Below are 15,625 nucleotides of genomic sequence, written 5' to 3' on the forward strand. Positions count from 1 at the left end.
AGAAGAAAGAAAGGGTTTAAAACTAGCAAATGATGAGTAAATGATGAATTAAAAATTTTGGGTGAACTATCCCTTTAAGCTTTGGTTATTTAACTTTTACAACCAGCCACAACAACAACAGAAATGTCCACTACAGTACAACTCTTGTAATCTGCTAAATATCGTCCACAGCAGTGAGTTAACTAATGAATAAACAGAATTTAATGGTAAATCACGGCAGTGTTGTTTTAGCTGTATGGGGGAAGGGAGCGCACTGTGGGAAACTTTGGGGACGTGGAGAGTCTTGCGGGCGGGTCTTGTTCTCTCCAACTCCTGCTACTTTTTTGGGGGGGTTGCATCTCCATAAGCCACCATGGCTTCCTCATTCCATTGCATCCGAATTGCATTATTAATAATCTCCTTTTCCGTTTGCGTCCTCGCGCAGTATGAGAAATATAACTTTCGCAGTTTCCCACGACACGAGCTGATGCCGCTGGACTCCGCGTACCGACATGCGTTAGACCTGTACAGTGAGGAGAAGTGGAAGGAGAGCGTGGAGTTTCTGGAGGTCAGTCTGCGGCTCTACCGGCTGCTCCGGGACAGCGAGGCCTTCTGTAACCTCAACTGCAGCTCGGTCAGACTCGACGATGAGACCCGTTTCAGCGACTTTCCCGAGCTGCAGGCCTTCGGTAATGTGATGAAGAGAGCTCAGTGTTTGAAGAGGTGCAAACAGGGGCTACCAGCCTTCAGACAGACCCTCCCCAGCCGGGACACCGTCGATGAGTTTGATAAACGGGAGCCATACAAGTACCTGCAGTTCGCCTACTTCAAAGTGAGTAACGTAACGTTGCTGCTTTACTCACGTTTATTTAGTATACGTTTATTCATAATCAGGTAGCCTATTAATGTTAAGTTAAGTTAAGTTAATGTAAAGTTAACCATACATAATTTATGTATGGAATGATATGTATGGATCATGTTTCACACTTTACCTTAATGTTTCATAAATTAATGTATTTACTAACATGAACAAATTATGAATAATGTACAGCATTTATTAGTAATAGTTCAACATTTATAATGCATTATTAAAATCCAAATTTATGCTTGTTAACATTAGTAATGCACTGTGAGTTTACACGAACTTAACAAACAGCTGCTGTATTATCATCAACATTGACCAACATGAACAAATACTGTAATACATGTATTTTTCATTGTTTGTTCATGTTAGTAAATGCATGATTTAACATTAACTAATGAAACTTTATTGTAAAGTGTGACCCACTATGGTAACACTATAATAATGTTGCATTTGTTCATGTTAGTTTATAACCAACTAATAATGAACAATAATTGCATTAGTTAATGCAACAATAAAAAACTAATGCAACAATAGCATTAGTTAATTATAGTTAAACATTTACTAATGCATTATTCAAATCTAAATTCATGCTTGCTTGCTTCAAATTGAGTCTACTATACTTTACTCACTTTTATTTAGTACATTTGTTTATAATCAGTTTTTATGCTAATGTAAATACTTCATCAAAGGTACACCATACAAAATTTTGGTCACACTTTACAATAAGATTGCATTAGTTAATATTTACATGAACTAATTATCAATAATAATCAATCAGCATTTATTAGTCATAGATCAATATTTACTAATGCATTATTAACATTTTTTTTCATGCTTGTTACCATTAGTTAATGCACCGTGAGTTTCATTTTGTTACCTTTGACATAGATGAATGAATATTGTAATAAATGTATTGTTCATTGGTTGTTTATTTTAGTAAATACATTATCTAACATTAAATATTCTTTGATTATCTAGAAACCTCTATGTCTCTAAAATTAAAAGTGTGTCTGTTAGACTCAGCCTGGACAAAATAAATGTAATATGCCTCTTTGTAAAATAACTTTATGTTTTATGGCCTTATTTTTATTATTATTTTTATTTATTTATTAGTTTTTTTTTGTTTATTTAATTACAATTTCACTTTAATTTATCATGTGGAGTTAGGATTCAAATTACATAAATCAATGTAACTTTCAATAAAAAATATATATTGTTGAAGTCAGAATTATTAGCCCCCCTGAATTATTAGCCCCCCTGAATTATTAGCCCCCATTTATTTATTTTTTTCCCAATTTCTGTTTGACGGAGAGATTTTTTCAACACATTTCTAAACATGATAGTTTTAATAACTTATTTCTAATAACTGATTTACTAGAAATGAACTTTAAGGGGCTAATAATTTTATGCCTAAAATGGTGTTTTAAAAATTAAAAACTGCTTTTATTCTAGCTAAAATAAAACAAATAAGACTTTCCCCTGAAGAAAAAATATTATCAGACATACTGTGAAAATTTCTTTGCTTTGTTAAACATTATTTGGGAAATATTTAAAACAGAAAAAAAATCAAAGGGGGGGCTAATAATTCTGACTTCAACTATATTTATAAAACTAACATTATATCATACAACCCTATTGTAAAGTGTTACCCAAGCTTGTAACACTACCTATTTTTTTTAGTAGAGATTATAGACCGTTGAAATAAGTTTTGTAGAAATGCTTCAAGAATACTATGGTGGTATATGTGAGCAAAAATTCATGGTATTGATATCAGGTTCAAACACAAATGGTTTTGTTGTTGTATTTTCATATTTTTCATACTGTATAGATGGTAGTGCTACACAACAATATAGACCCATATTAACTTTATAGAATAACTTTAGAGTAAAACTTTTTATTGCATGTGTTGAACCAATTTCAAGCACAATAAATCATAATGCTCAATAAACGCTTAATAAACAATAAAAGTTTAAAGATTAATCTGAAAAACAATCAATGATTAATCAACTAATCACATTATTAAACATTAGATTAATTGATCTTTTAAATAATGATCTCCAGCAGGTCTAGATAGTACAGATTGTTTTGTTGTTGGTATTATTATGTTTTATTCAGAAGAGTTTTGAGATTTAGAAAAAATGTCTGACAAAATGTATTATTCTGAATTATTTTAGAGTGATAATTTGGCCAAAGCGGTATCCGCTGCACACACATTCCTGCTGAAGCATCCTGATGATGAGATGATGCAGAGAAACATGAACTACTACAAGAGTTTACCAGGAGCTGAGGACCATCTGAAAGACCTGGAGACCAAATCATACGAGGTGAGACCCCCATACACAAAACACTGGGCAGATCAGTCCTCATAATCATCTGCTGGATAATGCAACTTGAGAGGTACTGATATTAAAGAAAAATTATGACAGGGCAAATATTCGAGGTGTTTTACATTTTTAGCACTGTTGGCCCTTTTGGGTTAAATTGCTTAGGGCCCCAAAATGATTAAATCTGCCTCTGCCTTTAACTGTATATAAAATGTATCTACAATAATATTGCATTACTACATTTTTGCCTCGTATCAAGTATGAAATGACAGTAATAAACATGCTGTTTAAAGTCATGCTACTTCTTTATCTTCTGCTTCAGATGCTGTTCATTCGGGCCGTGCGAGCGTATAATGGAGATAATTTCCGAACGTCGGTGTCAGATATGGAGCTGGCACTGAGAGACTTTTTTAAGGTATACGATGAATGTATCGCCGCATCAGAAGGATCCAGACAGATTAAAGACTTTAAAGACTTTTACCCGTCCATCGCAGGTTGGCATGATAAACACACACTCTTTTATGTCCTCTGTAGCGTAAGATAAAACACACTGTAATAACATGCTTGTTTTTTGCCTTTAGATCATTACTCGGAGGTTCTGGAGAGGAAGGTTCGCTGTGAGAGCGAGCTTACGCCGGTTGTTGGAGGATTTGTTGTTGAGAAATTTGTGGCGACTATGTATCACTACCTGCAGTTTGCCTATTATAAATGTGAGTCAGCAAAGTTGTGCTTTTGAACTAATTTTGTGAGACATAACAGTGATGTGTGAAGATGTTTTGGTTCAGTAAGATCTATTTAAGATAATAGAGAAGCCTTTTATGCTTGCGAACATTAGATATATTTGATTATAATATATCAAAAACAGTAATACTGTGAAATGTGGCAATTTATAATCACACTTTGCTATACTTCAATCTGTAATTGTTGGATTCCTTAATGAACTTAAGTTCAAAAGAACTAACCCAAGCTTATGAAAATATACATTTAAATTATAATTTTAAAAATATATAAATTATATAGAGAGAGTGAGAGAGAAATATTTATTAACATTATAATGAATATACAGTCAAAGTTATAGGGCCTCCTGTGAATTTTTATTCCTCTTTTAAATATTTCCCAAATGATGTTTAACAGAGCAAGGAATTTTCTGGAGAAAGTCTTATTTGTTTTATTTTGGCTAGAATAAAAGCAGTTTTTAATTTTTTTCAAACCATTTTAATATCAATATTATTAGCCCCTTTAAGCTATATATTTTTTGATTGTCTACAGAACAAACCACTGTTATAAAATAACTTGCCTAATTACCGTAACTTGCCTAATTAACTTAGTTAAGCCTTTAAATGTCACTGTAAGCTGAATACTAGTATCTTGAAAAACATCAAGTAAAACATTATGTGCTGTCATCATGACAAAAATCAAATAAATCAGTTATTAGAAATGAGTTATTAAAACTATTGTGTTTAGAAATGTGTTGAAAAAATGTCCTCTCCGTTAAACAGATATTGGGGAAAAGAATATATAAGGGGGCTAATAAATGATTCAGGAGGGCTAATAATTCTGACTTCAACTGTATAGTGAATATATTTATATATTTCACAAAGAAAAAAAAAATTGCTCCTAAAACATTTGAACAAAATGACAAGATCATCAGCATTCAATTAAACTATCAAAACATGATTTTACATACATAGAAGGCTTATTAAATGCAGGTAAAGTCTACTGTTATGTTGACAAAATTATAAAAGGTGTCATAATATAGGTGAAATTATATTCAAACTTTCATCAGTGTTGGGTAAGTTTCTTTAAAAATGTAATTAATTACTAATTACATAATTAAAATCGTATTTTAATTACATTTTTATTGCAATGTTTGAGAAGTAACTCAGTTACTCAATAAGTTATTTAATTACTTGAAGAAACACTATAAATTCAACGTATAAATGCACTAGATATAAATCTTAACACCTCATAGACAATAGAAATTATCTCTTTTAATTCTTTAAATCAGAGCCAAACAGGACAATTAATCTTTATTATAAAATGTAACACTTTAAGAATAATAAACATTATATGTATCAAAAGACAAGATATTTTAAAGCAATGGCATGACATTTCATGCATACCATATATTGACATACATTTCTGATGCAGTTCATTGCTTCTCAAGCATGTTCAGTCTACTTGATAAATGAATTATTCTGCTTCCTTTAACTGATTGATCTGAACTGCTGAATTCATGTACAATATATAAACAAGTACATTATAAGATTCTGTCAATTAAATTACCTGAAAATGACAGGTAATCTCCTACTTTTTCTGCGAAAAAGTAATCTAATTACAGTAGCTAGTTACTTTGTAATTAATTAAACTTTGCAAAAATTAAACAACATATTTATTCTGACCTAAAATACATAAATCAATAAGGGATCATATTAAATTATAATATATTTTAAATGTATTATATACAAATGGGTAAAACCTATTTGTTCAAAACATTATTCAAACCTATTTGTTTAAAACATTTAAACCTATTTGTTCATCCGGTGATGTTCAAAAAAGTGGCACAAATTTGACAGTCCTTATTTTTGGGGCTACACTGTGATTTTTAATGTTTTCGCCAATTGATTCTTGTTCTGAACACGTCTAACCATTCAAAAAATAAAGCTCACATTTTTGTCCTTATCTTCCTAAATCTTCATAAAATGATTACCTCTTTTCTCTCTCCTTCAGTGAATGACCTGAAGAACGCAGTGCCGTGTGTGTCCAGCTACATGCTCTTTGACCCCAGTGATGAGGTGATGAGGAATAACGTGGAATATTATCGCTTCCACAGAGAAAAATTTGGCCTCGACGATGAGGACTTCTTACCTAGAGCGGTGTGTGTCTCTCAAATCATGATAAATAAAAAATAGTTTTTTTATTAAGGTAAAGTCGGTTATATTTGCACATTTCTTCAGTGAACATGTGACAAACTCCCTATATTGTTTACCATGCTACTTCGAATATTCGGTCTGAAATCACATGTAAATAGGATTTCACTGTTTACAATTGGCAAAGGATACTTTTCTGAAGTTGTGTTATTAAGGAGAAAGTCTGAATATAAAACCAACTTTACCTCAATACTTAATATTTACTTATTTATTTAATTATTTAATATTTACCTCTCAGTGGTACTAATAATACACGCACCCTCAATAGGAAGCAGTGCGGTATCATAATCAGACGACGCTACAAATGCAGATGCTGGAATTCGCCAAACAGAAGTTCATGCCAGATGATGAGGTGAGAGTTATTTTTTATTATATTATTATTACTATTATGCAAGAAAGAGCATTTACAAAGACACAATATGAACATATGATATAATACAAGAGATAAAACGGGTCACGTAAAAAGAATCCCAGCAAATTATATAAGATTAAAAGATTTACATCAAGAAAGAGTTTTATATGCATGAGTTTTTGAGGAGTTCACATATAAATCAAAACGTTTATGGATGTCAAATGTATACGTTTATGGATGTCAAATGTAGCCAAAATAAGCAATGAATTAATAATACATTTACAATGAGAGGGGTCTAGGTTCAGAGAGTATGAGGTAGAATACAATATTTGAGGATATACAAAAGTTAATAAAGTATTTAAGTCAACACTTTACAGTAAGTACACTGCCAAAAAGAGGTGAGAGTTTCTTGTTTTATTTGACAGGGTTTTTATATTAATCTTACTTCTTGTAGTGCTGTTTGTTTTCCACTTGAGGGCGCAATGTGCTTATTTATTTCACCCTCAGAAGTTCTCACATTTAAACCAAGGGTTTCCAAACTCAGTCCTGGAGGGCTGGTGTCCTGCGTAGTTTAGCTCCAACTTGCCTCAACACACCTCCCTGAAAGTTTCCAGTATACCTAGAAAGAGCTTGATTATCTAGCCCAGGTGTGTTTAATTGGGGTTGGAACTAAAATATGCAGGTCTGGAGTTTGCATGTTCTCCCATTGTTCGCGTGGGTTTCCTCTGGGAGCTCCGGTTTGACATGCGATATAGGTGAATTGAGTAAGCTAAATTGGTCGTAGTATATGTGTGTGAATGAGTGTGTATGGATGTTTCCCAGTGATGGGTTGCAACTGGAAGGGCATCTGCAGCGAGTGCTGGATAAGATGGATAAAACATGTGCTGGATAAGTTGGCGGTTCATGGGTGACCCCAGATTAATAAAAGGACTAAGCTGAAAAGAGAATGAATGAATGATATATATTATAACACTTTACAATAAGGTTCATTTGTTAATGCATTTACTAACATGAACTAATCATGAACAACACATGTACAGCATTTATTAATCATAATTGAACATTTACTAATGCATTATTAACATTCAAGTCCGTGCTTGTTAACATTAGTTAATGCACCATGAGTTAACATGAACTAACAATGAACTACTATATTTTCGTTAACTAACATGAACAAATACAGTAGTAAATGAATTGTTCATTGTTTGTTCATGTTAGTAAATGCATTAATTGACATTAACTAATGAACCTTATTGTAAAGTGTGACCATATATATATATATATATATATATATATATATATATATATATATATATATATATATATATATATATATATATACATATATATATATATATATATATTATTTAAAAAATAAACAAATTTGTCACATATATCATAAGAAAAAAGAATTCTGTTAAAGATAAAAAATAATTAAAAACTGCAGTCAGAATTTGTCCATCTGAAAAATAAAAAATAAAACATGAATATTAATAATTAATAATTCTAATCTTTTTTTGTTAAAAAAGTACATTTTGAAAGTTTATAAGAAACAATGATAACAAAATAGTCTAATTAGTATAAAAATGAACCTTAATATGGGCTGATTTTAATGCTTTAAACATTATTATAGTTATTTTGTTTTAAGAAAAATCCAAGATTCAAAATAAAAGTTACTTGTAGTGAAAGATGACTTCACTTGCGTCAGATTCGGATGATTCTTTTTTTTTTTTGCACAACTAGGCGTGGACTATAATTGTTTGCATTTTTTGAAAGCCGACATTGATGCCTTCACAGTTTATGCTGGCATATCGGTCAAAATAAGACAAATGAGCTCATGTATGGGACAAATTTTGGACCTTTTATGAGTGGGGGGTGGGTCTTTTGAATTACTCAAACCCCCCCTGGCCTGTTTATGAGGACTTTCCACGGACGTAATGATTTTTCTACTGTACAGACTGTATATTATACCAAAGCGTACCTACTATGGATGTCAATAGCAGACAATGTAATGTCCCTTTAACTTGAATAAACCTCAAGAGGTGGTGGCAGACAAAATAAAAATATACACAGATTTTACAACAAGCCTCATTCTCTCTCTAACTTTTCCTCCAACTCTTTTTCTTCCTCCAGGGTGAAGTTGTAGAGTTTCTTGATGAATATCTGGATGCTGGGGATGAATAACTGATTGTGTGAGTTTGAAATAAATGTGAAAAAGACCAGAAAGGTATTCCTCGTCCTGTAGTGTTGTTGCTGTTGTATTTATTTAGGGTTTGGTGATTGGAATTGTTGATATTTTTAGTTTTTACTCATTATTTTAAAAAACGTCCTAGCACAGCACAGTCTAAACTCGTGCACCACAAGCCAAAAGATAATATATCTGAATCTCAGTCCCTGTCAACTTACTGTATCTCAGAGAAAACAATGTTCTGTGTTTTTATTTTCTCAGATTGCTTTAATAAAGACTTGAATACAGTAAAAATAGTGATGTCGGATCTCTATTTAATCTCAATGCATCTTATCGTACCACACTGTAAGAAATGTAATGACAAAAAGTCAAGACAATGACTAGTTTTATGTTGCTTTAACTTACTTTAATAACTTTATATATACACTGTAAAAAAAAATCCATAATTTTACAGTTTATTTCCAGCAGCTGGGGGGCCATAAAAAGCCGTAAAATAACAGCCGTTAAATGACAGAAATGTACCAAAAGATAACGGATATTAAATTACGGAAATTTACCAGAAATTTAAATTTAAGGAAATTTCTGTAATTTAATATGTGTTATTTTATGGTAAATTTCTGTAATTTACACTTCAGCTGCTGAAAATAAACCATATATATATATATATATATATATATATATATATATATATATATATATATATATATATATATATATACACTTATAATGTTCTTTTGGCACACGCTTGCATTGAATAATATACTGACACAGCTCTGATAAATTGTAATAAGCAATTAAATTAATAATGATAGCTCATGGATAAAAGGTCAACTAGGTGGTTAAAAGTTGCGAATGCCTCTTAAAGGGATCAAGAAATGTTACACATACACTGTATACCCAATAAGTTAAAGTAACTCAAACCATTTGAAGAAACCAATGGCAACAAACCATTTAAGTTCAGAAACTAATCCTAGTGAGTACTGTGAACATATTCTGTTTGAGTAAACGAAGTAATCTGAGCACAGTAAAACCCGATAAATGAAGAGAACTCGAACCAACTGAGGACTGTAAAACCCAACAAATTAAGGCAACTCAAACCGTTTGAGGAAACAGATTGCAACAAACCATTTGAGTTAAAAAAAAACAAATCTATACAAGTACTGTGAACTAACTCAATTTAAGCTGAAGTAATGAGGTGTTTATTTAGCTCATTACCTTCAGCACTGAGTTGAAAACTCTTTTCAACTTACAGTGAACTTTGAGTTAACTACACTATTTCATTTGATAAAGTTACTGTTGGGTTTTACAGTGTATGTATCAAAACAAAAAAGTAATAATGACACCACATTTCTTTTATATAATATAAAATAATGTATATATTCTTTCATATTTTATTATTTTGCAAATACACTGGCATAACAAAACAAAGTGTATTTACAATTTCTCTGCTTCTGAACTGATTTATACAGAACTGCTGAGCTTATGCACAGTATTTTAGGCGAATATATTTTAAGTAACTGTAATAAAATTCCCTAAAAATGAAAAGTAATCCCTTACTTTACTTTTAGAGTGGAAAAGTAATTTAATTACATTAACTAGTTAATTTGTAACTCATTACACCCAACACTGCTCAACACTTTCATAATGCTGCACATTAATGGTTTATTTATGTCAATTGTCTACATTTGTGTTGTTTTAAAGAGCACATATTTTACCCCTTTTACAAGCCTTTGGTGTCTCCAAAATGCCTCTGTAAGTTTAAACTCAAAACACCCATCAGATCATTTAATATAGCCTCCAGAATCTGCTCATTTTGGTGTCTGACTACACGGTAGCTGTTTTTGTAGCCTGTGGCTTAAAATGCAAATGAGCTGCTTCTCCCCGCCCACCATTCCCACATGCGTGTCTGCTTCTCATTATGCTATACGTCAGATAAACAGCAGCTAGTGATAGAGACAGACTCAGATATACAGCTCATTAGTTAAAAATACCAAGTGAGTTTATTTGATGTATTTGTGGGGGAGTTTATTTAAGCCTTTCTGAAATGATGAGTCGCACTCAAATGCTATTTGCAGTACGCACACACACACACACACACGCACATATGGGTGTTTACTGACACCATGCAGCCGTGATGATTATAGCGGTTAAGAATTAACGTAGACTAACCATATTCCGTACACAACGATGTTCCGTACAGATGACCTTTTAACGTTAATCTCTGAATAAATACTTATGGGTCGTAGGCAAGCTATATATCTGTGTACTCTTTAATTCTCACTCTTTCAGCCCCAACCACAACAGAGACATTCCTACTATATGTTTCTGAGTAAAATCAGTAAGTTTGCTACGTCCACCTAATGCGCTTGAAAATAGAAAGTGGGCAAGCTTAAAGTGCGAGTGTCGCCTGGGAGGGGAGACATTTAAAGCCACGACAATATGCTTTTGCATTTAATTTATGCATCACACGTTATTACAGTCTTTATGAAGTGAATATTATGTTATCTCAAATTGTTAAATAAGTTATCTTTTGTTAAATAAATGCTTTGAAATGGGGATATTTAAATGTCAGTTGTGGGTGATGACCGCATGGCGCAACTCTCCGCCTGAGAGACAGGCTGCAAACGCTGTTTGGATCCTCCTTTTGCAGTGATGATGTTTATATTCATAAAAGGTCAGTCAAGTTAGTGTTAATGTGCATGAATTTATTGTTTTAATATTTTAAATTGTCATGCTGTAATAAAATAAACATGATATAAAAAGTAAATGATTTTAAAGCTATTTTATTTCAAACTTTCATAAAAGAGTTATTTAATATATCATTAACTTCAAGTTAAACACAGTAATAGTATATTCTGACATAAGATTTTAATAAGACTTCAAACAAAGCCCATTTTTGCCAGTAAATTAAAGTGATGCGCCCTGTACGGAACACTATTTTAGTCGTGTACGGAACACCGTTAATACCTATCATCTTCCGTACACATGCGAAGGCGGTACTTATCCCATCTTTTCTCAAAAACTACTGGTCCAAAAGACATCAATCAAGATTTGTATTGTGCAATAGGTATTCCCCCAGAGAATGAACACACATGCATGCTTATCTGGCTTACAATGACGGAGGAGTGGTCGTTTGAGTGCGCTGAATAGCGAAAAGTGTACGGAACATGGTTAGTCTACGTTAGATAGCGATTTTACTGTCTTCATCGCAAACATGCTCTGTTTTAAAAACGTTTTAAACTTATGAAAACACAGAGAGTTGGAACAGATATTTTAATCTCATGTTATTATAGAAACATGGTGCCTGTCAATCAATTCAGTGGGCGGGGAAACTGCACTCTTACCTCATGTTGCTGTGGGCCTCAAAATCACTGGGATTTAGGTCCTATTTTAATGTTAGGAAATTAAAAAAAGAGACTTGTTGTGTTCATATCACCCCAGTATAACAGTGGATACACTATACCTACACACAGTTCTGTCCAAACAGCTTACAAAAGTTTATTTTCATCATAGGTGCTCTTTCAATTAATATTTTGTTACCTCAAAGTGTTACACCATCTTCATCCTGTATTTTCTGGATTTCATTTTTATTATTTTTTTTGCTTATGTCAAGCCTCACACAATCTGTTTGTACCTAATGTTAGCACTAATGTGTTGTTGATAACTTCACAAATGTTCGCTTGGATGTTGTTCAAGATATGTGTAAAATGGTGTTGCATGGAAGAAATTTACAAACCTGTCTTTATTCAAAGGCTGAAGTATTGCCTTCCAAAGCCATAAAGACTCCAAACAGACTCAATTTAAGAGCAAAAGACTAAACACTGAACCTTCAGCAAAACACTTTAAATTTAAAGGGAAAGTTCACCCAAAACTGAAAATTCTGTCGTTATTTACTCACCCATCAACATGTTTAACTTTTTTTCTTCTGTTGAACACAAAAGAAGATATTTTGAAGAAAGCTGGAAAGCGGTAAGCGTCGAGTTAAATTGTATTTGTTTTTCTTACTAAGTCAGTAGTTCAATAAATAGTATGTAAATTTTTATTCTGGGGGTACTGTCACTTTAAGAGAGCATGCGCGCTTTCGGTTTTTTTAATCCTTCGTCTTTCTACATCTCCACCGGCCCTTCTTTCCTTTTCTCTGTGGGATTTTCCTACTATGGTGTGATAAACTGCACAGATACTCAATGTTCAAACACATTTAAACAAGTCTCTGTTCTCCCGCTGGGTGAGTGTTTCAATCCAGGAGTGTTTCGTTTTTGTTTTGTGGTCTAAAACCGACCAAAAAGACAGAAAACTTGTCTGTCTCGCATGATTTCAGGTCTTACACAAATAGCGACACCTATGCATATATTTGCAGTCTTATTTTAGCAATGAAATGTTTTTTTTTAGACGGGACATGTTGACTTCAGTGATTTTTCCCAAAGTAGTTTATTGGTAATTGTTGAGTTTTCCACAGCTAGGCTATGTTTAGTCAGATACCCTCATGTCACATCTAACTGGCATCCTAACAGTGTAAAATCGCACTTTCAGCTCAAAAACGGACGTGAAATGGTCACAGATTAATACAAACAAAGAGTATGCAATTTTACAGCTCCATATCACACTTTACAATTTAAAACAACAATGATTAGCAACTAAAAGCATTTCAGTGACCACATTTACCAGTCTTTACAAATAGTAAGTGGCCATTTTTATATTGAGCAGTTCAATTTTTATATCTAGGTGCATGTAAAAATAAAAAGTAAGACAGCCAAAAGGAATAGATTTTTGGTCTAAAACTCAGCTTTTTCTACCTTGATGTCATAACAACATCAAATTGAAATTTTGTATTCTTACAATACATGTAAAGAGTTCTGTAAACAATTTTTGACGTTTTTTAGATGTCAATTTGATGTCATTTTAATGTTAATTACATGAGTCGACATCAGATTGATTTGCATTGACCATTTTTACTAAAAGTAAGTATACATTTTTATATTGAGCAGTTCTGTTTTTATCTGGGTCCACGTAAACATTAAATTAAAAATGGTAATGATTTTTTTGGTCTAAAACTCAGCTTCTTTTTTTGGTAGATACCGTTTATCTTGATGTCATAACGAAATCAAATTGACATCAAGCATGACGTCAAAACTGCACATCGATTCGATGTCAAATCATTGACATCTATTTGATATCAACACATCGTTGCCCTTTTGACCACCAAATAATGGCAAATAAATTATTATGATAATTATCTGAAAGCTTCAATTACAAAGTGCAAATAAACACTGGATTTTGTATCCATGTAATGCATGTAAAGCGCTCTGTAATTAATTTTTCACACATTTTTTTTAATGGAAATGTTAGATGTCAATTTGATGTCATTTTGACATTAAGTAAGTGAGACGACATCGAATTGATTTGAATTGACCACTTTTACAAACAGTAAGTGGCCATTTCTATATTGAGCAGTTCTGTTTTTATATCTGGGTCCACGTAAATGGTAAAATTAAAAGTGAGAATGATTTTTTGGTCTAAAACTCAGTTTTTTTTGTAGATACACTCCTCAGTGTTTATCTTGATGTGATAACATCAAATTGACATCAAGCATGACATCCAAAATGCTAATCAATTTGATGTCAAATTATTGACGTCCATTTGACATCCACACATCGATGTCCTTTTAACCACCAAAATAATGGCATATCAAATATTATAATATTTATCTGAAAGCTTCGATTACAACGTGCAAATTTACACTGGACAATGTATCCGGATGTGAAGAGTTCTGTAATACATTTTTGACATGTTTTTTGACGCCAATGGTAGACGTCATTTTGATACCAATGAAGTGAAATGACATCAAATCGATTTGGATTTACCACTCTTACAAATAGTAAGTCACCATTTTTAGATTGCGCAATTTTTATATCCACGTAAAAGTTTTGGTCTAAATCTCATCTTTTTTTTTTTTTCTATAAGATAAGATACACTCTTTTCAGTGGGTATATTGATGTCATAACATCACCAAATTGACATCAAGCATGACGTCAAAACTGCTGATTGATTTGATCATTGACGTTCATTTGACATCCAGACATCGTTGCCCTTTTGACCACCAAAATAATGGCATATAAATTATTATAATAATTATCTGAAAGCTTCAATTACAAATTGCTAATTTACACTAAATTTTGTATCTGTACAATATATCTAAAGAGTTCTGTAATTTGTTGATGCATTTTTTTACGGCAATGTTAGATGTCAATTTGATGTCGTTTTGACATTAATAAACTGAGATGACATCAAATCGATTTGCATTGACCACTTTCACAAACAATAAGTGGCCATTTTTATATTGAGCAGTTCTGTTCTGTCCACATAAACATTAAACTTGAAAATTGTATTGATTTTTGGTCTAAAACTCAGCTTATTTTTTTTTTTTTTGAAAGGTACCCTCTTATACTTATAAGTATAATGACACCAAATCGACATCAAGCATGACATCAAAAATTTGTTAAAAATGCACATCGATTTGATGTCAAATTATTGACGTCCATTTGACATACACACACTGATGCTCTTTTGACCTCTAAATAGTATCATAAAAGTATTATAATCTTTATCTGAAAGCTTCAATTACAAAGTACTAATTTACACTGGATTATTGATGCCTTTTTTAATGCCAATTTGTGAACATGAAGTGAAATGACATCAAATCGATTTGCATTTACCTCTCTTACAAGTAGTAAGTGGACATTTTTTATATTGAACACTATGTCTGGGTCCATGAGTTAAAATTAAAATAGTTTTTTTGGTCTAAAACATCAATTATGACGTTTTAGACCAAAAAAACTATTTTTATTTTAACTCATGGACCCAGACATAGTGTTCAATATAAAAAATGGCAAAAATGCACACTGATGTTAAATTATTGACGTCCATTTAACATTCACACATTGAAGCCCTTTTGACCACGAGAATAATGGCATATTAATTATTATAACA

The 15,625-nt window shown here is 32.2% G+C and overlaps 1 protein-coding gene across 1 annotated transcript; it reads left to right on the forward strand.

Annotated features, from left to right (window-relative positions):
* Positions 1-340: 340 nt before the first annotated feature.
* crtap (cartilage associated protein) lies at positions 341-8,932 on the forward strand. The gene is given in 7 exon segments (NM_001001406.1): positions 341-811; positions 3,019-3,168; positions 3,491-3,662; positions 3,750-3,878; positions 5,899-6,044; positions 6,367-6,450; positions 8,584-8,932. Coding segments are annotated over 7 exon segments (1,191 nt in total). The 5' UTR covers positions 341-352; the 3' UTR covers positions 8,635-8,932.
* Positions 8,933-15,625: the final 6,693 nt, after the last annotated feature.

This window comes from Danio rerio, chromosome 19, assembly GCF_049306965.1.
Source record: "Danio rerio strain Tuebingen ecotype United States chromosome 19, GRCz12tu, whole genome shotgun sequence".
Lineage (NCBI taxonomy): Eukaryota > Metazoa > Chordata > Actinopteri > Cypriniformes > Danionidae > Danio > Danio rerio.